Here is a 27,046-nt window from a genome sequence, read left to right as displayed (position 1 = left end):
GGAAACTGTTATGGTGAAGTGCTGGAACAATAATCTATTTGATACTGTACTAAGTGCAGAGTACTTTCAGGAACGTTGTTATCTTTAAGAACCATACAAACCATAACCTTGAAAACATCAATTCAATTGGGAAGGCGAACAATCTTTTTCTTTTTCCATATACATAAAATGTATTTTTGCCTTTCTGACCCTTATAGACTCTCTTGGGGGAGGAAGCGCGTCCAAGCATTCGTAAAGCAGAATATCAGCAAGGGAAATTCTTTTGTCTTGCACGTTTTAAGTTCAAAATTTGAAAATCCGTGTAAAAAGAGTTTTATGATTTCTCGACGAATCATGGAAAATGGAGCAACTTTGCAAAAATCCGTGTAAAAACAGAATCGGGTGTATGTAATCGGCCTAAGGGGCGATTCAAATAAGACGTCCACTACTTTTTGGGATACTTCGACCCACCCTCCTCCTCTCTCATACTTTTTTGTATACCTAATACATGACAGTACAAAACCTTGGACCCCCTTCTCCCTAAAATATCGGACATTATTTTCATTCCATTTGAGAGACATTTTCCGTGAAACACAGTAGCAGGAGCACATTGGAGCATATTCTATGTTTCTCGGAAGCCTACTTCCATTCAGTTCGAAAGTTTCAAACGGCTACGACGTCTCTTTTTAACAGCTTTTGAAGTCACCTTTCAATAAGCTCCGAGACCTCCTTTCAAGAGGCTCGGAAGCCTCCTTTCAAGAGGCTCGGAAGCTACCTTTCAAGATGCTCGGAAGCCTCCTTTCAAAAGGATCGGAAGCCTGTTAACAAGAGGCTAGTAAGCCTTCTACCAAGGGGCTAGTAAGCCTTCTACCAAGAGGCTCGGAAGTCTCCTTTCGAGAGACTCGGAAGCCTCCTCTCGAGAGGATCGGAATCCTACTTTCAGGATGCTCGGAGACTTCCAAAACTCCCCATAATTTCATAGTTGACGTATCAACCATTCGAAATTTCAGAGCGAATTTAACTTATCACGCATTTGCTAAGGTTGTTGCAGCATCGAAACGTTGCTTGTTCAAAGCCTCATTTAAGTGCTTACCGGTTGAAATGTTTTAAATTTCCTATGTTTGTCCCTAAATTATTCGAAATACATGCAACAGTGCAATGGTTGTTACGTCAATATATTTAATTTCAGATAACTTTTGTCGAGCCTTATATCCCGTTAGTTTTCAGTAGAGGCCTGGGTAGAAGAAATGCGGATACGAATGTGCCGCCAATCGAACTGTGAAAAAAAAAACAGCAACCAACCGAGCAAGAGATCTGTCAAGCAGCCAATATGCTGGCTCAACATCTGAAAACGACTGAATTCGATTTAACGCCATACGCGAAAATATTTTGAACGCATTTTACATGTGTTTGCAATAAATCAATGATATATAATAAAATTAAATTACTTTGTCTCCTTTATTATGTGTTGTTCTATGATGAAGAAGATTAACTGGAATATTGACAGAGCTACATTTCCTATCCGCGTTTCTCGTGAAAAAAATAGGGGATAGGGTAGAAGCACTATATTTCGCCATCCTAAACGTACGCTCATCTTTCAAATTTTATGACTTATGATTTTATGACAAAATAATGACGATAAATAATTGCTTATTTATATAAAAATGCCGTTTAATTAGCTAATATTATGATTCAATTTTCGCCACATATTTACACTTTTCGCCACCTCCGAGATCTAGTTTTCGCCAACTCTTTCTTGTTCTCTTGAAATTGTGGTTTGAACGGATATTGAATCCACTAACGCCTGGAGCTTAGGCAACACGTATTGCGCGCTCAAAAAATTGATTTAAATTAACGAATCCAAATAAAAATAAGAAGAAGACACCGATTCTGTTGATGGTGTTGAAAATTAACTTAGGTTTAAATTTCAGAACTACTTAAAAAATCACCAAATTTGATATGCTAAATCTCGCCACCTTTTATTTTTAGTTAAATAAGACAAAAACATGGCACGGGAAATGCTGGGTAAAGCGTACCATTGGTACTTCGCGTACCTGAAGGAATAAAATAGACCCCAGCGGTCCTTAGCCTCTTACCCAGCAACTACTATCCCTACCTCCACGTGGTGTTGGCCGGGATACGAGCAACCTTAGGGAAGATCGGGTAGCCAACCCCTATGGTCGTATTCTGACAGGGAAGGGGGGGTTTGCTCCTCTCCGGAGGTGCAAATCTTATTGAGCGTCTGTTCTCCATGTTAGGATCGGCTCACAACAGCGTCTGTTCTCCATGTTAGGGGCGGCTGATCATCGTCCGAGTGCCAGCGAGGGACTCTAAGTGAAATTGTGCACCATAAGGAAATAAGGAGGAATGGTCCTCAGGAAATTTAGGGGGTTTGGTGTCAGGCCTTGCAAGCCAGCCAAAAAAAAACTCACTCAACGAACAATCAACAAGAGTGTACGGACCGGAACCATCGGCGAAGACCACTGCGACGAAAAGGGACTAGCGATTGGAAACTCGGTTCGTGGAACTGCAAATCTCTCAACTTCATCGGGAACACATGCATACTTGCCGGTGTGCTAACGGACTGTGGATTCGGTATCGTAGCGCTACAGGAGGTTTGTTGGAAAAGATCGAAGGTGTGATCGTTTAGAGGTAATCATAATATCTACCATAGTTGTGGCAAAACACTCGAGCTGGGAACAGCTTTCATAGTGATGGGCGACAGGCAAAGGCGCGTGATCGGGTGGTGGCCAATCAACGAGAGAATGTGCAGGTTGAGGATCAAAGGCCGGTTCTTCAACTTCAGCATAATCAACGTCCATAGCCCACACTCCGGCACCACTGATGATGATAAGGACGCATTCTACGCGCAGCTGGAACGTGAGTACGATAGCTGCCCAAGCCACGACGTCAAAATCATCATAGGAGATTTGAACGCTCAGGTTGGCCAAGAGGAGGAGTTTAGACCGACTATTGGGAAGTTCAGCGCACACCGGCTGACGAACGAAAACGGCCTACGACTAATTGATTTCGCTGCCTCCAAGAATATGGCCATTCGCAGCACCTTCTTCCAACACAGCCTTCCGTATCGGTACACCTGGAGATCACCACTGCAGACAGAATCACAAATCGACCATGTTCTGATTGATGGACGGCACTTCTCCGACATTATCGACGTCAGGACATATCGTGGCGCTAACATCGACTCTGACCACTATCTGGTGATGGTTAAACTGCGCCCAAAACTATCCGTCATCAACAATGTTCGGTACCGACGATCGCCGCGGTACGACCTAGAGCGACTGAAGCAACCTGATGTCGCCACTGCATACGCGTAGCATCTCGAGGCAGCGTTGCCGGAAGAGGGTGAGCTCGACGACGGAAGCGGAGACAGCAGACCCGCCTTTTTCAGGAGAAGAAACGCCGCCTGGAAGAAGCGGAGTGCGAGGAGATGGAACAGCTGTGCCGTTCTCAAGGAACACGCAAGTTCTACCAGAAGCTCAACGCATCCCGCAAATGCTTCGTGTCGCGAGCCGAAATGTGCCGAGATAAGGATGGGAGTATCTTGACGGACGAACGTGTGGTGATCGAAAGATGGAAGCAGCACTACGAGGAACATTTGAATGGCGCTGAGAGTACAGGCAGTGAAAGTCAAGGCAGCTGAGGAGATGACTACGTCAGTTCAGCGGACGATGGAAGCCAACTAGCCCGCACCTTGAGGGAAGTTAAGGATGCCATTCAACAGCTAAAGACCAATAAAGCAGCTGGTAAGGATGGTATCGGAGCTGAGCTCATCAAGATGGGCCCGGAAAAGCTGGCCACTTGCCTGCACAAACTGATAGTCAGAATCTGGGAAACCGAACAGCTATCGGAGGAGTGGAAGGAAGGGGTTATATGCCCCATCTACAAGAAAGGCGACAAACTGGAGTGTGAGAACTTTCGAGCGATCACCATCCTTAATGCCGCCTACAAAGTGATATCCCAGATCATCTTCCGTCGTCTGTCACCATTAGTGAACGAGTTCGTGGGAAGTTATCAAGCCGGCTTCGTTGACGGCCGCTCGACAACGGACCAGATCTTTACTGTACGGCAAATCCTTCAAAATGCCGTGAATACCAGGTCCCAACGCACCATCTGTTCGTTGATTTCAAGGCGGCATACGACAGTATAGACCGCGTAGAGCTATGGAAAATTATGGACGAGAACAGCTTCCCTGGGAAGCTTACCAGACTGATCAAAGCAACGGTGGATGGTGTGCAAAACTGTGTGAAGATTTCCGGCGAACACTCCAGTTCGTTCGAATCCTGCCGGGGACTAAGACAAGGTGATGGACTTTCGTGCCTGTTGTTCAACATTGCGCTAGAAGGTGTCATGCGAAGATCCGGGTGTAACAGCCGGGGTACGATTTTCAACAGATCCAGTCAATTTATTTGCTTCGCGGATGACATGGACATTGTCGGCCGAACATTTGCAAAGGTGGCAGAACTGTACACCCGCCTGAAACGTGAAGCAACAAAAGTTGGACTGGTGGTGAATTCGTCAAAGACAAAGTACATGCTTGTGGGCGGAACCGAGCGCGACAGGGCCCGCCTGGGAAGCAGTGTTACGATAGACGAGGATACCTTCGAGGTGGTCGAGGAATTCGTCTACCTCGGATCCTTGCTAACGGCTGACAACAACGTTAGTCGTGAAATACGAAGGCGCATCATCTGTGGAAGTCGGGCCTACTACGGCCTCCAGAAGAAACTGCGGTCGAAAAAGATTCGCCACCGCACCAAATGTGTCATGTACAAGACGCTTATAAGACCGGTTGTCCTCTACGGACATGAAACATGGACAATGCTCGAGGAGGACTTGCAAGCTCTCGGAGTATTCGAGAGACGGGTGCTTAAGACCATCTTTGGCGGTGTGCAAGAAGACGGTGTGTGGCGGCGAAGAATGAACCATGAGCTCGCCCAACTCTACGGCGAACCCAGTATCCAGAAGGTAGCTAAAGCCGGAAGGGTACGATGGGCAGGACATGTTGCAAGAATGCCGGACAGCAACCCTGCATAGATGGTGTTCGCTTCCGATCCAGCAGGTACGAGACGGCGTGGAGCGCACCGAGCGAGATGGGCAGACCAGGTGCAAAACGACTTGGCGAGCGTGAGGCGTATCCAAGGATGGAGAGATGCGGCCTCGAACCATGCATTGTGGTGTCAAATTGTTGATTCAGTGTTATCTGTTTAGATGTTGACTAAATAAATGAAATGAAATGAAAGCGCCATTACTCGCTCTCTGAAACGAGATAAATCCCAATGTCAGGGTGACCAGTGAATATTGGATTTAGAATTCCCGGTTTTCTCCCGATATTTTGGAAAATTTCCCGATACAAAAAAATCAACTGAAAAACCGCGAATTTTTAGAATTTTCATGTAAGAAAATATACTGCAACTGCAAAATTAAATGTAAAAGAGTAGATTCCTGCTGGCTAATTAAATCTTATAATTGCTAAATGAGTGAAGAAAATAAAATCAACCTGCATTAAGTAACGAATAACACAAATCATGCAAACGGTTGATTGAATTTACCTAAGATTTTGAGTTTTTCTAAATTATGCTGGTTGAAAATTTGATAACTGAAATATACATAATATTTCCACGAATTGGTATTAAACATTTTGATAGAATTATATAAACTTTTTCAAATAGCAACAAAGCTTATTGTCCGATTACTTTAGAAAACTTATTATGCATACTCCTAAAAATTATTTAAATTCATTTTAAGGTGATTATAGAATGAAGCCAGAAATCGGCCATTTTGTAAACCACGTGCTTTTCCAATATTTTTTTCTAGAGCACGAGATAAAAGAACCATAACGCGTATGGGGCTGAGATAATGGTAGATCGTTTGCTTAATTATGCTGAACAATCATAATTTGAGTTTCGGCACTGTACGAAAACTATTATGCCAGATTTGGGGTTTTGGAAATGTATGTAGATAAACGTGTGGTGAATTTGAAATTCACCACGGGCTTAATTCTATAATCACCTTAAAATGTGTCCATCAATGGGCTATCAGAAACAGGGCCTTTCAATACTAAGTTTGCTATATAACTTGTGAACATATTTTAATCCGAAAATTATCGCTCATTGCAAAATGTTTGGAAGGAATTGTGAACAAGATCTTGCTAAGGTGCAATAGCGTTAATTTATTACGTATGACAAATTCACGATTTTTAAACATCTCTGTATCGCATTCATTCAAACCAATCGACAGTTTGATATTTAAAATAATTTTCTAACATATGAACAATGTTCTTTAAGTCAAACATTCTTATTCTTGTTTACGTTTGAGTATAGTTACGTTTAAAGTGTTTAAAGTATAGTTCTTCCATAAACAAGAATACGGATGAAATAAAAAAATCTTCTTTACCGAAACCTTATACACTGACCCCACAATCATGGGTCACACACTAATATGAGTCATTTCCATTTAACCAACATGCAAATTGGAGTGACTAATTCAAGACAAAATTTTAAAAACGACTTATCTGCTTTTGTAAACAAATATTCAAACGACGAACGACGACTTTCTATTGGAGGTGTTGGTTTGCGTGGGAGAGCTATCAATTTCTTCAAATCGTTGTTTGAATCTTTGTTTACAAAAACAGATAAGTCGTTTTGAAAATTTTGTCTTGAATTATTGTTACAAAGTAACCCATATAGGTGGAGTCAGTGTAATGATGTCATACATTACGGTGTGTAATTGTGAATCAAATTTCAAATTTCCATCACCACAACTCTTTGGTGCATCCTGAGGATCGTGAAAGACAAATTTAATTTTTTTTTTCTTGAATTCCCAAATCGTATAAAACAAGATTATTGTTGAGAACGAAGGTGTTTTTCAGCTTTTATAATAATGGCTTTGAAAACGATCCAAATACTAAATTTAAAAAATGAAAAGGAATGAAAAACATACTTATTTGGACAACCTAAAAGAAACCGATTGAGATAATTAAAAATTAATAAAAGTAAACTATTTTTTTGTTAAATTGCTTGACTTTTCAGTATGTACGATATGTGAGCTCTGAAAAAGAATGGAACGAGTCTACCAATTCTTTCGTGATGTTTGAGATTGCTGCACACTTTTTTACAAAGAGACAAATGCAGATTTTAAAACTTTTCCCGGTGGTTATTAATATTCCCGCATATTTCCCGACATTTTCCCGGTGATTTTCAATTCCCGACTTTCTCCCGGTTCTCTCGGTTTTCCCGGTTCGCTGGTCACCCTGCAATGTAGATCCCCAATGAAGAGGAAAACACATTTTTAGTACAGTATCATAAAGATAAAATCACGAAAAATATAAAAAAAATCGTGTTATATGAGACATTGGGGCAAAAAGAGATTAATAATTACATAAAAAAGTGTTCAGGGTCCAAGAAACAGCACTCACTGAATTATTTAGAAAATTGTCTTTTGAATGACCCTTGGAGATCAAAGGATTAGTTTTCCGTCAAGAAAGTTATCAAATTTTTTCACCTTTGAAATGGGATTTTTCCAATGTGTATTGCATGAGTATGTATCTTGTGTGGAAAGTACAATAGATGCATTATGCCGAGGGTGTCGAGAATGTTTCCCACCAGAAAACAGCCTATACTGGACCGAGAATTGAACTCGCCATCTCCAGATTGGTTATGCTCGCAAGGCTAACTGGAGACCTGTTTGTACTGAGCTATTAGTGATGATCAGGATGCACTATTTTTGCAACATCAATTCGACATTCTCGTCAAATATTGTGAGATTAATCGCATGGTTCTCAACGCTAATACATAAATGCTATGTAATTGTATTTTCCCACAAGCGCTCTACGAATGACTTTTGTTAGGAAATCGGATCTACAGCTACTAGACGAAATTATGTTGTTAAGGATCTAGGCGTGTTATTAGACTTCCAGCGTCGAAACACTCGAATTTATTTTCCGCATAACAAAGCATTTCGATCTTTTGATAATATTCATAATTCATTGTCCTAAATTGCTCTACTGCGCGTTAGTGAGGTCCGTACTAGAATATTCATTAGTTGTATAGGCTCTTTTTACCAAAACAGCATAAGCTACAGTGGGGTAAGTGAAAAAATCGCAAAGGTTTCAATAATGAAGCATAGAATTAATCCACTTCACTTCACAATCATACATGGCCATTCAAATCAATGTGTTGAATGAGTAAAACATGAATTAATGAACCATTTCAACAAACGAGAGTAAATGTTTTTTCTAACCTGCCAAGTTTATCTTTTGCACAAGTTGTTTTGCTTGTCAATAAATACGAATATTTTTTAGTTGGTTTTCAAACACGTTGAAATTGGTGCATTGATAAGTTGATTTTCTCTATAGTTTTGAACTATTTAAAACACTTTAATAAAGAATAAAAAACTATAGTTTTGAATCCCAGCAACAACAATATTGATGTGAACAACAAAAATCTTGGAAAAAATATTTTATGACTTTGTCTGATTTTTACCACGGGTGGGGCAAGTGAAAATTTCCAGTCATTGAATGCACTTTAATTTTTTTTTCAAACACAAATATTTCTATTTGAAAAAATCCATAATTTGATCAAGGGTTCGTTCACAAGTTACGTAACGCTAAATTTGGTTTTGAATCCCCACCCTCCCCCTCGTAACACTGTTTACATGAAAAGCTTCATAATTCAAAATATTTCGTTGATTCGTTTAGAAAAGCTTATTTTTTCGTTTGAACCGTGCCGCTCGGCCCTCCCCCTACATCGTTACGTAATTTGTGAACTGCCCCCAATTTGAACTAGAATATCACACACGGAACATCTCACTTTATGGCTCCTTTCACTCAAGTCCGCCTTTACGTGGAAGAAGCCAAAAATAAGTAAAATGCGAAAAAATCCGGTGAGTACTATGAAGTTTCACCAACTCAAATTTATGTTATTTTCACTCACACAGGACTATGGTGAAAACAACTCAAATTTGGCTTCTTCCACGGAATAACACACGTTGGGTCGATGCAGCTATCTTTGTTTATAATATTACCCATGAGAGGGAGTAAGGAAACTACCCAATATTGAATCAAAAATATGAACTTCATACTCAAAGTTGAGTTTTTCAAACTTTTTTTTAGGTTCTATACTTTTTCTGTGCACATTTGGACGAGGCTAGGGGTACTGTTTACATTCAAAGGTTGAATAATACGCGCATTCGTTGTTGAATGCGATGGTTCCGAGAATAAACATGATCCATTTCTTTTAATCTAACTGCAGTTGAAATTATCGATTTATTATCGACATTCGATCACTTAACTTTGTATGCTCCTATCCAGATAAATGAGACTATATGCTGAAAAAAAAGCAGATTCATTTATAGGAACTGGCAGTATGTATATTACCCAGATGTAAAGCGATTAGAATTTCGATCGAGCAGCCAAGAGTTTTTTTTGCAACTGTTAAGCACAGACTTGGGAGTCACGTGTTACATACGAGAGCAATCGATTTTCCGTCAAAATTATCATTTAACTGGTATGGACCTGGGAATCACACCGAATCCATATAAACATTCCGGAATTTGTTTATATAACTGTTTAACATTCACTTCCAATATTCTGCATCTCTATAGAGGACCTAGCATGTTTACGTTTACAAGTAAATTGAAATCCCTCTATTTCAGTATCCGTTTCTCCCAGGCTCGCAGGAAAACGTTGACCTCAGAGTTAAATATAACTTTTGTCCAGGTAGTCCATTTATATGCACGGGGTCTTACTATTATCAGCATTCACTCCCTATACATTTCATTGATCTGTCCATTACCATCATAGAAGCTCGACGCTGATATCTACTACCACCCACGCCATGGAAAGCAATAAAAAGGTAACCAGCCACACTACACTCTACTTACGTTGTCTCATCGTACCACCGTTCTGTCGCGATTCGACTACGACCGCCCAACAAGCTAACGTTTAAAAAAAAGTATTCAAGCCTACACTTGCATCCCTTGTGGGGATCGAACCCACGACCTTTGGATTAGAAGTCCAACGCGCTATCCGCTGCGCCAAAGGGACATGCGGAAAGTGAGCGCCCAAAGCCCGTCAAAAGCCAAAGTCCGTCCAAACGTAAAACATAAACCAACGAAGAGCGACAGCAGCAGCTCTCCGCAATACGATGTTTGCCTGTATGGTACAACTGTCGCCGTTCGGTACGCTCGCCGTTCCGTAATCAGCTGATTTGTTTTGGTTGTTGAATGGCGAGTAGCTGCAGGTACGGAGAGTAAGAGCGAGAGTCAACACCAACGGGGCTCGAACGGTTCACTCGATTCAAAACAAGTTCATTCGTTTTCCTCGCGTTCCGCCGTTTTGGCAGCAGCAAGCAGCAGCAGCTGGAGGAGAGATGATCAAACCGGCAACTGCGACTACGAAAGCCAACGTTGCACAGCGGTAGTGTGCGTATGCGCAGTCGTATGAATGAGCCGGGTCTAAAAATAGATTGCTGCGAGAGTCTACCACATAAGAGAGATTCTCATTTTATGCTGCTTGTTTATGCACTGCACACGATGAATGAAGATGGGTCTACCAGCAGCCGCCAGTGGGGTGGTAGATAGCTATGTTGGAAAATAGCTTCACGTTCTGGTTTGAGGTGGTGTGATTCTACGGACACATGCGCACTGAAGGGGGTGGTATATCGGTTCGTCGAATGTGTAGCTTCGCTACGTGTGGAACACGTTCGGGTGGATGCCGTTTGTATAATCGAAGCAGTGACGTTTCGTACAATCGATGGGTGAGTCAGTGCGTTATCCGTGGGGGATGCACCGTCTGAAAGATAGCACTTGAGATAGACCAGTGCATCCAGCGTTTGGTTAATCGAATTGACAAAGGGAAAATCGAAATCGAATTGAGCTGATACGCTCCACAAGTAATACGGAATTGTAAACATGAAAACTCATGCTTAGGTAGTAGTCCCTGTTACTAAAATTTATCAAATCGAAAAGTTGTATGATGTTGAAATTGCTATGCTTTTCTGTTGAGACAATCTTGTATGCTTCGATGGAGTTCAGATGGGGTTTTAGGATTTCGACATCTGATAAGAAAACTGAGATACGATGGCAGACAGGCAGACATTACAAACCATGTGAAAACATATTGAGAGCAGATTGTAGTATGGCACTCGTAATGCCTATACCACAGCTCCGATCGAGAACATGACACATATAAGGGAGACAATAAATGATTTTGTTTGAATGTTGCGATTGCGACAATATGAGACAAATTCTAATTCTTTAAACAGCCTATATCTATGTTTTTGGTTCAACCCGTACCATTTACATTGTAGTCTCGAGCACGGTTATGACCGAAAGCGAAATGGTATAGGGGGAAAGACGGCTTTGGCAGGTTTTGTTCTATTATTGGCAGGGGGGTTTTTGTCGACCGATTTTTATGAAATTTGGCCACAATATTCTTTGATTTGCAAAGAATGTTTAGGCCAAATTTGAGCCTAGTCAGTCATAAAAAACCCCCTGCCAATAATAGAACAAAACCTGCCAAAGCCGTCATTCCCCCTATGTTATTCGTTTTAATTTGTGATCATTTTATTCAGGCCGATACAAATATTAAAAAACAATTTTGTATCCCCCTTGCAATTTTTGCCCAAAAATAATATTTTGAGAAGGCAACAACAAAAATTGGAATAATTTTTTGGATTTTCAAAACATACTTTAACAAATCCGAGGAGTTTTTTGATTTTTTAAATTTTATTTCTTTTTTTTATTATCCCCCTTGACCTTTCGAAGGCCGGTAGGACATAATTTTAATTAAGAGAAAATATATCAAAGTTAAAAAAGGCGTCCACCCAATTCTGTATGAAAACTTACCAAAACTTGTATAAGAACTGGGCTTTTCCAGTTCTTATACAGATTTTGACAGGCTCTTATTCAGAATTGTTAGAAAATCTAACAACCGCTGGTTAGGTGTAGTAATTTAAGGATTCGGCATTTCAACGGATTTCTTTTTTTACTGAGCTGGCGTATCGTAAGCGTTTTTCATGTGTGTTTTATTCTCCTTTTTTTTGCTCGTTCCCGTACGTCTCCACGATATATAAAAAGGAAGACCCTGTTGTCGAGTAAGAGGACTGTGGCTACTGTGGGTTATAACCTGAGAGTTATAACTCACGGACAGTAGTGAGATTGTTCGCCATGACCGGATAAGACAATGTCGAAATCAGCTCTACCTGTTGTACCCTGAGACGAGACCTGCAAAGACGCTGCTTCTTTTCTCTTGTTTTGACACTTGTTCTTCTTTTCATCACAGTTGACCATCGAGTTTCAACTGTTTACTTGACTGTTTCACCTAAGCCCCAGGTGGACCCTTCTGAGCACAATAAAAGTGTATCCAATTCACGAAATAGTTAATTCATTTTCATAAGGATTTTTATACCGGGAACAAAACACAGGTTTATTACTGATTATTAACAAGCTAAACGGAAGGTTTGGAATACTCGTTAAAGTAGAAAAGTCTTGGTAAAACAAAAATGATGTGGAATATTTTATTTGGGATACCAATACTTTCACTCAAAAAGCTGCTGGTTGCACCTGACAGTTCGTGACAGCAGTTGAATGGCAGCAGCTGAAGTTACATTTTTTCCTCTTTGCAGGTCTCGTCTCAGGTTGTACCTACTTCAACCATCGGCCTATCTCGTGGCTCAAGCTCAAGCTATTCATTGTCATTGATTGGCTGCGCTACGGGCCTGAGCATCGCGACGTCACACAGCCCGACCGCCAAGGCATATCAACATTTTAGCTCAATTATATCCATGGTTGTTATTTAAAACAACGTGTGTTATAAATAAATAATTCGATGAAAATGCATCTTTGACTACTTGTTTTAAGACGAGTTTGTACAATCCCCTTGAATTCCACAACTTAATTGTATCTTGACAGATACATATTTCGACCTCAACAGTACGGTCGTCAGTGTCTCGTACTTGACTCGACAAAGATTTCAATAGGATGCAAAAAATGCTAGAAAAAAAAGTACGAGACGACCTTACTGTTGAGGTTGAAATACGTATCTGGCAAAGTACAATTAAGTGGTGAAATTCAAGGGGATTGTACAAACTCGTCTTATGACAAGTGAAGACATTCCACTAAAAAGCTCAAAATAATTTTCTTAACTAGAAAAAAAGTTATTTGGCTTCGCTAAAATTAGTCGAAAACGAAAAAAAAAATTGTTTTGATTGAAAATCAATAGTTATTTGATTGTTTTCAATAGTTTCACTATTTTGAGGAGAACTCTACCTTGCGAATTCTTCAAAAATGCCCTCTGAATTTCTTCTTAGGCCCCTACCACCCACACCCTGGGATTTTTTTTGTATATTTCTTTCCTTATTTTGTAGGCACTATGTGCTACTTAACCGCTACTGTGCCGAGATCTACTGTGGTGTTCAACAGTTCAGAATCCACACAGATTCTATTACTCATTACTGTTTTCGTTGCCGGTCCATTGTATCCATATTTGTCCATATCGTGAATCCAATGATCATTGCATTGTTAGGTTGCCATTTATACAGGTACGTTGGAGGAATTCCACCGAGAAGAACAAGTTGTCAATCGTCATCAGGCAGCCGTGACGATAAGGCACGTTCCCCAAAGCGCCACCGTAAGGGGTTGCATCCGGCGACTGACGAGGGTTTTGGTGGAGCGGCTGGAATTCGAACCCTTGCCGTCCGCTTATAAAACGAACGTGCACCCGAGCAGCACACATGTTGCACAAAAGTTTCTGTAACCCATGTGCAACTAAAAGTGTTATAATTGCTATAACCTGGGAATTGTTGTGGAAATTTTTTTTTTGTCAGGAATTCTTCCGGAAATTTCTACAAGATTTCCTACGGAAACTCTTCAGAGAATCCACCTCGACTTCCTTTGGAAATTATTTAAGAATTTCTCCCGGAAGATCTGTCCAAAAGTCTCCAAGAATTCACAGGATCAGGGGCGATTCAAATATGACGTCCACTACTTTTTGAGATTTTTGGAGCCCCCTTCTGTTCGTCTTATAAGTAGCTAATATTTGTTTTTTTTTCTAACCGTTTACTGTCACAAAATCTTCGATTCCTTCCCCCCAAACCTGTGACGTCATTATTGAACGACCCCATATCTTGAAGCAATTATTCCGGAAATTCTTCCAAAAGCTCCTATCACTATTTTAACACAAAAATTTCCATGAATTCTCACAAAAATCCTCCAAGAATTTCTACGGAATTAACTTCGCTAAATTCGCTTAATAAATTTCCCGGAGCAATTTATTTGAAAATTTCCCCGGGAGCTCGTTCTGGAATTCTCACAGAAATTCATCAAGCTATTCTGAATAAAATTCCTGCAGGAACTGTTCGGGAAAATTCCTTTCCAGATTTGTTTGAGTATCCGAAGAAGTTTCCAAAGCAATTCCTGAAGTATTTGGCGAAGGATTTCCTAGTTTGAATCCCTGGAAGATTTTTGAATAAATTTTTGAAGGAATTTCCGGCGGAACAGCGGATGGATTTTCCAATGCAGAAATTCTCTGAAAAGTTGCTTAAGAGTATATCTGAAGAGTATCTAAAACGAATATGTTTATGTTTAGCCGAAAATATGTTGAATAGAAAGAAATCTTGTGGCCAAGTTGCACTTGCAAAGAAAAATTTTTCAAACACTTTGTATCCATAATTCATAGACTTTGCTGGGCTGGGCTCGGCTAAAAATATGTATTTAAGTCAGGAAATACCAATTAGGGTAATAACTAGCAATTCAAAATATAGTTCTAGAAAACAATATACGAAACCCATTAACCTACCGCATTTAATAGCCATCGGCGTAGTTATATTCGTCGGCGTGGTCAATTTTCAAACGGCGGCGCACAGGTCTAATAATTATGTCAACGTTTGTTATAATGTTGATATAAAGGTATCAGCCTCTGTAAAAATAAGTTACGGCTAGAGGGACTTTTGTTATTTTATATTCTTCTGAAATAAATAACTCCTCTTGTTATACATTCTTGATCGGGAGTGCACAAGCTGTTACAAATATCGATATGACACCAGGAATCTCCACATGACCTCGTGCTGCAATAAGTGTGTCAACTGGCGACTCTTATTCTAGTAACCAGTGCGACATGACGGAGGTAGCTACGCCAACTGTGAGGGCAAACATCTGGCCAACACAACGGAATGTCCAAAGCGAGCGGAGTTCTTGGAAATATACAAAAAGGCTTTCACCAGGTCCCTTCCAAAGAAGAACCGTGCCCCAGTAATCGATCGACGAGATGATATTTCTTGTCATCCCGGCTCAATGACGAACGATTTCAGCCCTTCCAACGCTGCAACTGCGGAATAGGCTGTCTCTCAGGTCACCGAACAAGTAACAACATAGTCCGTCTTCCTCCTACGTCCCTCTGGATTCCGTCAACTTAGAAACTTAGAAAAACTTTTTTTCCTTCAAAGTGCCCAGCTTGCGATGTATGGACGGTTGGTAGGGAACATAATCACCTATCTTGAGACACAATTTCATACAAATCAAAAAAAGCGTTTTTTCGCAAATCGAGTTTTAATTTTTGAAACTGTTGAAACTGATTTTTTTTCAGTGTAGGGCTCAATTTGAATTGTTTCCGATATCTTTATTAGAAACTTTGACTGATTTTGCGATAGTCACCCATATAACATTTTTTGTAGGATGCGTCGTTTTTTGATTGTATCCATTTGAAAAAATCAATAAAAAATTTGGCCTTTTTCAAAAGATAGTCTGGATCAAATTGGTAAAAACTTAGTTAGAGCCATTCACAAATACGGCCCATACAAATTTCAGAACCCTCCCATACAAAATATCTTACGAGAGGGTGGGTGGCAGCCCCAGGTCCATTTTAGCGTTATGTAATTTGTGAATGAACCCTTAATTTAACTATTGATTTATCCAATTTATCAATTAAAAACGACGTCAGTCCAATCAAACGACAACAAAATCAATCAATAACGGTGCTCACCTGCACTTTTGACAGCTGACCGACCTGATGCTCTTTATGGCTCTCAGCTTGTGGTTGTCAATCTGGGTGTCACGCTTACCGAAGGTACTCACGTGTCAGCTTCTACATGTCACGATGCGCTTGCAGTGATTGTCAGTAAAGAACATCGTTTAAAAACGTGGTGGTTTTTGTTTTCATATCTGATCATCTGGTGATGGTCACGACATTTTGCAAGACTGGCGTATTCTGATGCGACGACAAGTTGAAGGACCACAATACCATCCTAGATTACGCTAAACTCGACATCTGCATCACCAACATGAGCAATAATATCTCGAGGTCGGTCGTCCGCCAAGATCAATAACCGGTGATGACTTGGTACGGCGGTGCGCCTTCTATCCCCGTGGAGCTATCACCGAGTCGACTGAAGCCAGGTTCAAAGACGTGCGTACGATAACATCGACTACCAGCTACATCCTGCCATACTTGAAGACCTCGATGAGGCTCGCGAACAAAACGTACCAACGGCTCATCAGATAAGCAAATCCGAAACCATTGCTTCGCTCACTGAAGATTTGATTCGTCTGCGAAATGTAACTCACTGACGTTGCAATCGCACGACGAAAATTAGCATGGCCAACAATACCAGTGGTCACCTAAACTGGACAAAGCAGATCTGGAAGTTGATAAAAATTCTAACATCCAAGCCTGGGTCTTTGCCACCTCTGGTCCCATTAGACAAAATGGCTGTACGGATCGCTTGAATTCCTGTAGCCCGAGGAATTTGGTCGTAAACTCGCATTAAGTTAAGGCTCAAGGAAAGTTCTGAAAAGAAAACAGCTTTTTGAATGATTCACCACCGGCGGTGTGTCGTCTGTCTCTTTCCGTCCTTCGGAAAATTGTGATTGTGTTAGTGTAACACCGGGCAATATCACAAACACTCATTCAAAACATACGGATTTATGTAGTGGTGTGTTGCCAACCTTCATTCCCCATTTATGATTATCGCTGACTTAACTACTCCCCATAGTCTTACTAAAGTTGTCCTTAACCCGAACCCTTCCATCCTTCCGTTTTATGTTTGGTTCCAGTACCCTCTGATCAACCGTGGTAGGTCGTTATAAAAGATATTTTAGTTACTATATAAAGATTGTCACTTCGGTTCCCTTTGTTCTGCTGTACGGAACATGTTGGGTACCAAGCTGTCAAATCGTATGGATTTTCCTTCTTTGACATTTAGCTCCCCTATCCTCGCCAGCAAAAGATGTTCCGGACAGCGACGACAGTGACAATCTTTATCTAGTAACTAAAATATCTTTTGTCGTTATTGTCCTACTTTTGAGATAAGCTTGCTGTCTACAAGTAGATCATACTCCCTGTGATCAAATTCGATATAGCGGTCTGTGAGAGCTGCGCTAAAATCCACAATATACTATAGGTTCGTTTGTGATCGATGATGGTTCATCACTCTTCCTCGAGAGATATCGAACAACGGATAACAAAATCGTTAAAAAAAACTCTTATAATTTAGCTTTTTTGCCCTCAGATACATTCAACCTGTTCCTCAAGCATTCTAAGTATTTGAAAAACTGATCCATTCTCAAGCCCATTTAACCCATTATCTCCCCCCATGACAGTAACAAAGCTAATCCGGAACATATCTGGACATCACTCATAGTGGAAGCGAAACTAGAAAAAAATGTACCTTGTCTTAAAATTTCGCATGACCCAGTTGAAGTTGAAAGTATACATCCTTTAGGGTGTTAATTTCTCGGTCTATTGGAAGCACAGTCACTTTTCAAATATCTCCTTTGATTTTAATTAACTCTTCAACGCAAATCTAATAGAAAAAGATCATACATTTTAAGTTTTAAATTCTCAATTAGACACTAAAAAATAATAGTTTTTTTTCTCGTCCACCGTCCTAATCGATACGTTTTAGTTGTCATTCGTATGATCACATTGTGCTAATAGTAGCTAATCGTAGAAATTATTCCGTGTGAATAGTAACCGTATCATCGATGTTAATTTTAGTTTTTTTACTGTATGGTCGTACAAAATGGGAAAACCCAACTGTGTTTATAAATTGAGTGTAAGAGATTTGTTATGTGAGTTTATTAGTAAAGTCTAATAAAGTAATAAAAATAATAATTTTCTTTCAATAATATCACCCTTTTCAAAAATTCTAATATTTTAACTGAAAATACTCTGCACTAGATATCCAGTGAATGTAAGAATTTCAACAATGTATTAAAAAGCCGTACTTACCTATTATATGTATAATTTTATCACGTTTATTTGAACTTCTACCGATTAGAAAATTTTCTGGTTTTACATCTCTATAAATTAAATGACGACTATGCACATACTCGATCCTGTGGAGCTGTGGAAGAGAAGCGGCGCCGCGCGAGAGAAGAGAAAAGAACAAACAAGAAAAAGAATACTCAATTAGTGATTGATATTTGGGTCAATTTGGTTGTTTGCTGGCACAAAGACGTTGTGTGTATTTGGCGCCGGTCCGATGTATGTTAATGAAGATAGGATCAGATCACACAAACATAGCACATAGGAAGAAAATCATATACATATGTACCAATCTATGGCAGAAGAAGAAAGTGAATAAGGAGGCGAGATAAACGATGATGGGTGGTATGATGGTGAATATAAACAACGTAATGTATCGCACGAAGTTATGTAAACAAATCAAGAAGCGAGGAAGCGCGATGCGACATGCCCAATGGATGGTCGAAAACGGTTGCGTTCGGTTGGCGGTCAGTGAAGGTTGGATAAGCAAACGTAGAAATGGGGGGAAGGTCAACCACAAAAAGGTTAATTTGATATGATATGTGAGTTTCGAATTTCTTCGATTCTGTTCCTGGCCAGCCGATCGACGGAAGAGAATCTGACACGTGTTAATAGATGATTTATGATGCTTTGTGATTGGGTTTTGGTAGGATGATGCAACTCGATTAAGCTCTGGTTGGCAGGAATTGATTCGGTGTATCTCAGAAATAAAACTTCATAACTCATGATGAAATATTAATATTTGATAAATGATATTTTGGTGGGTATATTTTTTCTATGGCGTTTATTAGTATACATGATTGGAAGAAAGTTTTCGACGTTTACTTGAATAAGTAGAGTGATTTTGTTCATTGCAAAAGTTTATCGTATAATGAGGTTTTCGAGTGGTTCGAACTTGGAGCTATGACGACGATTCGAAAATCACACCAATTTCATTTTTCAACCCAAATTTTCAAGTAGAAGATGAAATCACCTCAAGCGCTTCGGTCGCTCATTTCATCGCAACGAAATGCAAGAAAAAAAAATAAACGCAAACTTAATTAAATTATAAAATTCAAGACGCTTTGCCGCATTCGGTCCCATTAGAGGCACAGCAGTTGAAGCGCGGTAGTCATATTTTTTTGGCGAAACGATTAAAAAATGCAAATCACCTCGTTTCTTGTTTCGGTCTGTCATGCCGGTTGGTCGGGCGTTGACAATAATAACGCTCGATAGCCGTCGATTGCAACAAAAAGATTACAAAAAATAACTATTGTGTGGAAGTCGAACGCTATACCTCGAGTAATATTTGAAGAGGATCGATCGTCAAATTGAATACAGTAGGAGAAGTGATACAGTGTTGAACCAAATTTTTTTATCACGCTTTTGACCAGATTTTGTCACCAAAAAAAAAGTTTTTTTGAAGGGCTATATTATTTTTGACTTTTTATCTTGACACGGATTTTGTTTAATGCTGTGCGCCGCCGCCGATCAAAATTCTATCACGCCGACTACTAGGTATTTGCAATGAAAAATGTTTTTTTAATCAAGTCAAGAAACCAAAATTTGCATTCAAAGATTTTCGTAACTGTTTCAATATTTTTCTCTAGATGTATAAATAATATTTTTTTGTTGTTAGAAATAAAAATTCGTAAATTTGAAATTGCTGTTTAAGTTGCCGCCGGCGTGGCGGCATACATACATATAGCTAATGGTATGGTATGGTTATCTAGTAAAATACTACTTGAAATATCAAGCAGATCTTTGCATCCGTCTAGGATCCGAACAATTTAGATAATTCAGGATAAGTAGCCAATTTATGAAGCAGTGATAAAGCACTACCACAGTTATTGACTAGGCTAGATGTTCCAGTTGTTTTTTTTTTTTTTATTTTATTAATGTGTTTTTTTTAATTCTAGGATTGAGTTGTGGCTATAGCATCAGTTGTCACCTCGGTTGTCACACTAGTGCTTTATATGCGAAATGGCCAATCAAATCACCACAAAACAAGTTCAGATTGATAAAGCATAAATATTCATATGATACGATACCCGACTAGGAGAGCATAACTGAAACTGAACACAATATTAACATATTGTGATATTTATAGCTTATTTTGATAGAATTTTGTTCTTAGTAGCCATTATCTTTCAAATGTTGTAACAGGATTTTATCATAATATGATTTAAAAAATGCTTAACACCGAATTGCCCAACAGTAGGCAATTAAAATAGATGTAGCAAAGTCTTCCAGCCATATGGATATCACAACGCAAATATAATTTGCAAAGGTTGCCTTATTTGTAATGTTGTTAATTTCATGTTCTCGAAAAATATTCTTGTTCAGACAAAAACAAAAATTTCTGATTGTTGATCACAATCTGGAGACCTATCACGAGTTGTACAAATTTGCAACTTCACAGAAATAATATATTTTGTACCTGATTCTGTTATAAATTTCTAACAAAATATGTTATTTTTATGATAAAATTGTAACAAAATTTGATAGTTTTTTGTTTCCAGTAGTGTAATTTTTGATAGAAATTTAGATATTTTAACAACATCCTGCACCATGTTTCTAACAAATTTTGTTATAAAAATTTAGTATAACATAATAACATAGGTTGATTTAATTTTGATATGACCTTTTAGTCGGGTAACCCCTTTGATCTCCTCCAAAACAAGCAAAGCAAAATTGTAAGAATTGATTTTGCTTAATTTTTGACGTCCTTTGCACCACTTGTCGCACTAGTGGTCCCAATTTAGCCAATCCCATAAGAAAACAATGGGATTTACCAAATAAGTTACCAAAATTAAGAATAGTGCCACAACTTGTGCAAGCGTTCCTATTATGGCTCAATCAATTTTGAGGATTATAACAAATTTTATTGTGGTTTTCACAGCTGTTCTAAGGAGCAGGAATTAAAACATTTCGCTTGATATATAAAGTCAACCCGCATGCCTTTTCCCAATTTTTCAAAAACAGTTCTTCTTATGTATGGCGACAATTGGTGCACCCACCCTGCATGATTTTTTTTCCAAGTTACAAGAGCCAAGAAAAAGCTGATCAGCTAGCAAAATATGGATTAAATACGAAGTTTATTGAATCCGAAATTCGTTTCTTCAACCATACCTTCAAAAAAATCCTTCAAGGATTCCATAGGAAATTCCTTCAGTAATTGTTTCTTCAATTCCTCCAAAAAATCCTTTGATTCTTCCTTCAGGAATTCTTTCGGAAATTATTCCCGGAATATCTTTAAAAAATATGGGCCCTCCTTAGCCGTGCGGTAAGATGCGCGGCTACAAAGCAAGACCATGCTGAGGGTGGCTGGGTTCGATTCCCGGTGCCGGTCTAGACAATTTTCGGTTTGGAAATTGTCTCGACTTCCCTGGGCATAAAAGTTCCATCGTGTTAGCCTCATGATATACGAATGCAAAAATGGTAACTTGGCTTAGAAAACTCGCAGTTAATAACTGTGGAAGTGCTTAATAAACACTAAGCTGCGAGGCGGCTTTGTCCCAGTGTGGGGATGTAATGCCAATAAGAAGAAGAAGAATCTTTAAAAAATCCTTCGGAAGTGAATCCATCAATTCTTTCGAAAATTCCTCTAGATTATTTTTTTTTCTATAGTTTTCCACAGGAATTCCTTGGGAAACTTCGTCAGGAAAACATTAAAAAATTCCATATGGATTTTCAAGTATTCCTTTAGAAATTCCTCTAGGATTTTTTTTTAGAAATTCCTCTACGTACGTAAATTGTTTCAGGAATTTCTTCGGAAACTGATTAAGAAAATCTTTCGAGTTTCGATTTGTTCAAATAATTTCTCGGGAAATTTACTGGGAGGTTCTTCGGAAATTCCTTGATGAATTTTCCTCAGGAACTCTTTCAGAACTTCTTCTAGAACTCCTTTGAAACATTCTCCGAATATTCATTCAGAGCTTCCTCCGGAAATTGAATTTCTTGAAAATGATTTTTTTCGGAAATTTTGTTAGGGAATACGTTTTGGAATTCATTTGGATTTCGTTAGAAATTTCCTTGGGATGTTTGTTCAAATTTGCTTCTACTCTTATTTTCCATTAGAGCTTTCTTAGAATTCCTTCATCGCTTCTTTTGGAAATTCTTTTGTAAAGTGCTTCTAAAACTCCTTCCTTCATTAAGGAATTTCTTTAGGATTTGCATCCAAAACTATTTAATTTTTTTAATTATACAATAAGAAAAATTATTTTGAGCTTTTTAGTGGAATGTTTTCACCTGTCATAAGACGAGTTTGAACAATCCCATTGAATTCCACCACTAATTGTATCTGACAGATACGTATTTCGACCTCAACAGTAGAAATAAGTGTCCTTGACTCGACTTGAAGAAAATGATCGCAGATAAATTATTTATACCTATGCGTAGGTATAATAATTTATCTAGGTACTTATCTTACTACGGTGCTACTCAAGTACAAGACACTGAAGCACCGTTGAGGTCGAAATACGTATCTGTCAGGATACAATTAAGTGGTGGAATTCAATGGGATTGTTCAAACTCGTCTTATGACAGGTAATTATACAATTTTCAGCACAGTTAAAAATTTAGTTTTCGGATAAATTCTTCCAATGTATTGTAGAATAGAAATCCTTTGAGGAACTGTGTATGGTTTAACTATAGAATTTCCTGGGGGAACTTACGAAGGAATTTCTGGAGAAATCTAAGGAACTTTCGAATAATTTTCTAAACGAATCGCTGCACGAATGTTCAAGAGTTCCTGGTGGAATTTTCTAAAATATTCCTAGGGGAAATCCCTGGAGGAGTTTTCGAAAGAATTCCTGAGGGATTTTCTGGAGGAATTTTTAAAAGAATTTCCAAATGAATTTCCGAAAGAATTTCTAAAATAATTCCTTAGTTTGCAAAGGAACTTTTGAAGGAAATTCTGAACAACTTTGAGAAAGAAGTTCTAAAGGAATATCCAAAGAAATGCTTAGATTTCCTTAAATCGCACCAAGCGGCAATAAAAAAATACCCGTTTTCTTGCCCGAGTTTTTGAACAGCAGATCCACCCTATAACCAACAATAAATTTACGATTGAACTGATATGAACTTATTTCCGTTTTAGTTCTTCGAACAAAATATCACAAGTCAGTCAAAAAGGCGCTAGGTGCGGTTTCGCTGAACCCCGACCAAATAATTGTTGTGACGCCTTCTTATAGACCGGAGGTGGTCATTTCATGGTATTAATTCTAAAATAGTGCAATTTTTACAAAATTCGTTGTGTTCTAAGCAAGAAATTATTGACGTGACCCATTCTCACGGGCCTGAGTGGACACCGAAGGTCCTTCAGAAGATCCGGAATATTGGTAAAAGTATTGATTTTGTTACCGACGATTTCGGTTACAATAAATAAGGCTCAACAAATTTTGGGAACAGTAATTAAAAATTAAAAAAAAAACTCAAAAGTTGTGAATTAAAATAAATAAAAACATTGAATTGTTAGTAAAATTAAATCTTACCTCTATTGTTAATCTTACGAATACAAAACCTATTTTGTAAAAAAGCAAGGAAAAAACCTATATCTAATGGAGAATGTGAAATTAATTTTGAATTCAAATTTGTCTGAAAAATAAATCTGTACCCCTCGCGAAACGCAAGCTATTATCTAAAGAGATAAAATGAAATGCAACAACACATAATCCGGAGAGAGGCAGCTCGGGAATGGACGAGACAAGGAGAGGAATACGATGGAAGAAGAGAAGAGATGAGAAAAAATGAGGAGGAGGAGATTGAGTTCGGAGAGGCTCGTTCATTCGAGTCCGGGTTTGGAAGCAATTAAGTCGTTTTTTTAAGTCGAGGTGTGAGAATTACTGACTAGTTGAGTGCGAGATTAAGTTGGGAATTCTTCCCTAGTTCCGAGCAAGTTACGCGCTCGATGTGTAAGGTCCGGATTACTATTGCAATAGTGAGTGAATCCGTAAAATCTGCGCGTAAACTCAACGGGACGCTCCGGAACACGCCCCGCCGCTTCCAGGCGTGCCCCCGGATAGTAATACACCCGGACACACTGAATCCCGAACCTACCGTTAACGGTTCGCAGAATTCGTTCAACCGTGCCACCAACGCGTGGCGAAAACAGCCCTGTTAGTGGCATTTATTACGGCCGTCTACCGACCGACCCCTCACTGGTGAACCCAGCACCCCAGTACGAACGAGAGCAAGTCCGACAGCCAGCGGCGGAAACCAAGCCGACCACCAAAGCTACAGCAACGTACGTCGGCTGTGTGGAACACAGCCCGGCGGGCTTCGAGTCGGCTGATCGTCGTAGCCCCGATTGTATGACGAACTTGCGTACCACGTGCGCAACCAGGTATGTGATCGTTCTCCTTCTCCTCCTCGCATCGACACATCAAAGGGCCCCAACGAACAGCTGCTTATTAAGAATAGGCAAAAACAAAATTGTTAGATTTCCACCCCCCCCCCCCCTTTAATAAACGTAGAATAACTCTTAATAACTTTTACTCTTGCTAAAAGAAATAGAGCATTCCCACAGTTAATTGGCCTTGCATGTTGTCCGCTGGTTGGCAGGTAAGTAGGAGATTGTTCTGTCTTCCGTGAGGTCTAAAGCCGACCCTGAGAAAGCAACCAAGGTGAGCTGGCCGAGGCGTGTGGACGTCGGCACCACAGGACGTGAGGACGTCCACGGTGACAACAATTTCATGGAAGTCATTCTTGTAAGAGCGATTCTTTTTCTTCAAAATTTCTTGTTGTCGTATTCCGAGCAAGAAATAATTCTTGTGACATGTTCTCATGGACATTAGTGACCAGCGGAGGTACTCCGGAAGGTCCGGATCATCCGTAAAAGTGATCCATTCATGAAACGCATTTTAGAAAGCACGTCGATTTATTATTTTTATTTTCGTATTCTAAGCAAGAAATGATTGTCTTGATCCATATTTATGGACTTGAATGGCCACTGGAGGTTGTTACGGTTCATTTTATCTTGCTTGTATTGTCAGGCAGCACGAGGACCTTAACCCAGGTTCTAAGTCCCCCGCAACATTTTCTACGAACTTCAACAAGGTCAGCTGGGGAGGGCTCGCACTTCATGATTTCTAGCACCGTCGCTTAACTAATTAACGTAATTCCCTGGTCTTTTACCGTACCTTTTTTACTGAAAATGCTGCTTTCCAACAATTCAGTTTGCTAAAGCTTATCACCAGCGTCCCGATATCTTTCTGTTGAATATCTGGCGTTCTTCACAGTGAGACCAATATGCGCAGGGACTCTTCACATCGTTGAACACTCGACCAGTGGTGGAAATACTCGCTTCACGAGTAAGAAAGTGTAATTGGGCCTAGGGGCTGTCCACATACTACGAGGACAGTTTCGTGGGGAGCGGGGGGGGGGGGACGGTGAATGTCCACGGCCCATACAAATTTTGAAAAATTATTATGAGCAATTGTCCACGCTGGGGAAGGTGGGTATCTGAAACTGGTCAAAACCTGTCCGCGTGGCATATGGACAGCCTCCTACCAAAAATGCCTCACTCGGGCGATCCTACTGCCTGCATTTTTCTGTCGCTTGCTTTGTTCGCGAGTACGGGCAGAGCAAAAACAAAAAGGCATGGCAGTATCTTGTTCGGGAGTAAAAATCACGGTCGCGAGTACTTGTGATTACTTCGAATATAATGGATAGATTTGAATGAATGGATAGTCTTGACATAAACACAATAACAATAAACAACTGTGTTATTGCTCGAACATCAGTGAGAAACAAGTTCCGATGTTGTTTTATGACTTTTAGCAAATTAACCCGAATGACTCGCGAAGGTTCACGAGCATTTTTCGGGGTTCGTTTTTTTGATTTCTCTGCGAGTAGTAGGTAGGCAAGAAAAAGGTAAAACAAATGTTCGCGAGTCTTTTGCATTGCATACTTCTTGTTTTGTGAGCAAGATTCGCAGAATTCCACCACTGCACTCGACTGATTTGTTAGAGAATCCGCAGACTGTACAGTGTACAGTAATTTTTGTATCCAGTATCCTTTTGTCAGAGTTCTTCAAGCTTAGTTGGCTAAGATTTTAGGATTTCTATTCAGAATCAGTTATGAAAGGTCGAGTTACAAAAGAATCCGGTCCCCTGAGTTTCTAGTCTACTAGCCTAGTCTACGAATTTTCAATTAATTCGTAATTCGTAGATTGGACACTAGTGATACTCATGTTTTACTTTTGAGATCCTTATTCAGAATGCTATCAGAAATCAAGAAGGGGAGTGGTCCTTGATTCCAGTCATAAACAAAAATAACAAAAGCATGAGGATTACTACTCCTGGCCACGCCCATCTTCACCGTAACTAGGGAGAGGAAGGAAGTGTTGATGTAGTACTTACTTCACCAGAGGCCACCGACTTAGCGACACCCTCATAAGTACCACGGAGTTGAATAATGAGGAAGGTAATCGTTTGGCCAGGATTTGCCTTCAGCTGGTAATGTAACCCCGTAACACACCACGTAAAGGTGTCACCCAGGATTACGGGTCAACTGTGAACTTTGACATCAATATACAAATACATTTATTTATCAAGTGATGAAGCCTGTAGTTTGACTGGGCTATTAGGAATGCGGGAACTCATTTAAAAATAATCGGGATGTTGGCGAACATGATTTTTTTTATAAAAAAAAATTACAAATCTATGGTTTTCTATTCTATGGTTATCTATGGCTAACATAGAAACCGAGAGCATCTCCACTGTTTCCAAGAGAAGGTGGTTTGACAAGTGCATAAAGATTGTTAATTGCATTCGAACAGAATTCGACTCAGTACGCGATTTGAAT

At 39.6% G+C, this 27,046-nt stretch overlaps 1 protein-coding gene and 1 non-coding gene across 19 annotated transcripts in view; both read right to left on the bottom strand.

The window, feature by feature from the left end:
• LOC134227061 (casein kinase I) overlaps positions 1–27,046 on the bottom strand; it is a 263,425-nt gene that overhangs the window by 28,738 nt on the left and 207,641 nt on the right. For all 18 annotated transcript variants that reach the window (XM_062708272.1, XM_062708276.1, XM_062708277.1 and 15 more), the window contains exon 6: positions 18,224–18,338. In XM_062708272.1, the coding sequence (XP_062564256.1) occupies positions 18,224–18,338 (115 nt within the window). The remainder of the gene's footprint in view (positions 1–18,223; positions 18,339–27,046) is intronic.
• Trnar-ucu (transfer RNA arginine (anticodon UCU)) lies at positions 9,970–10,042 on the bottom strand. The gene has a single exon. It is a non-coding gene; the product is annotated as a tRNA-Arg (tRNA).

The sequence above is a fragment of the Armigeres subalbatus genome, chromosome 3 (genome assembly GCF_024139115.2).
Source record: "Armigeres subalbatus isolate Guangzhou_Male chromosome 3, GZ_Asu_2, whole genome shotgun sequence".
In the NCBI taxonomy this organism is placed as follows: domain Eukaryota; kingdom Metazoa; phylum Arthropoda; class Insecta; order Diptera; family Culicidae; genus Armigeres; species Armigeres subalbatus.
This window is presented reverse-complemented; position numbering and strand designations above follow the sequence as displayed.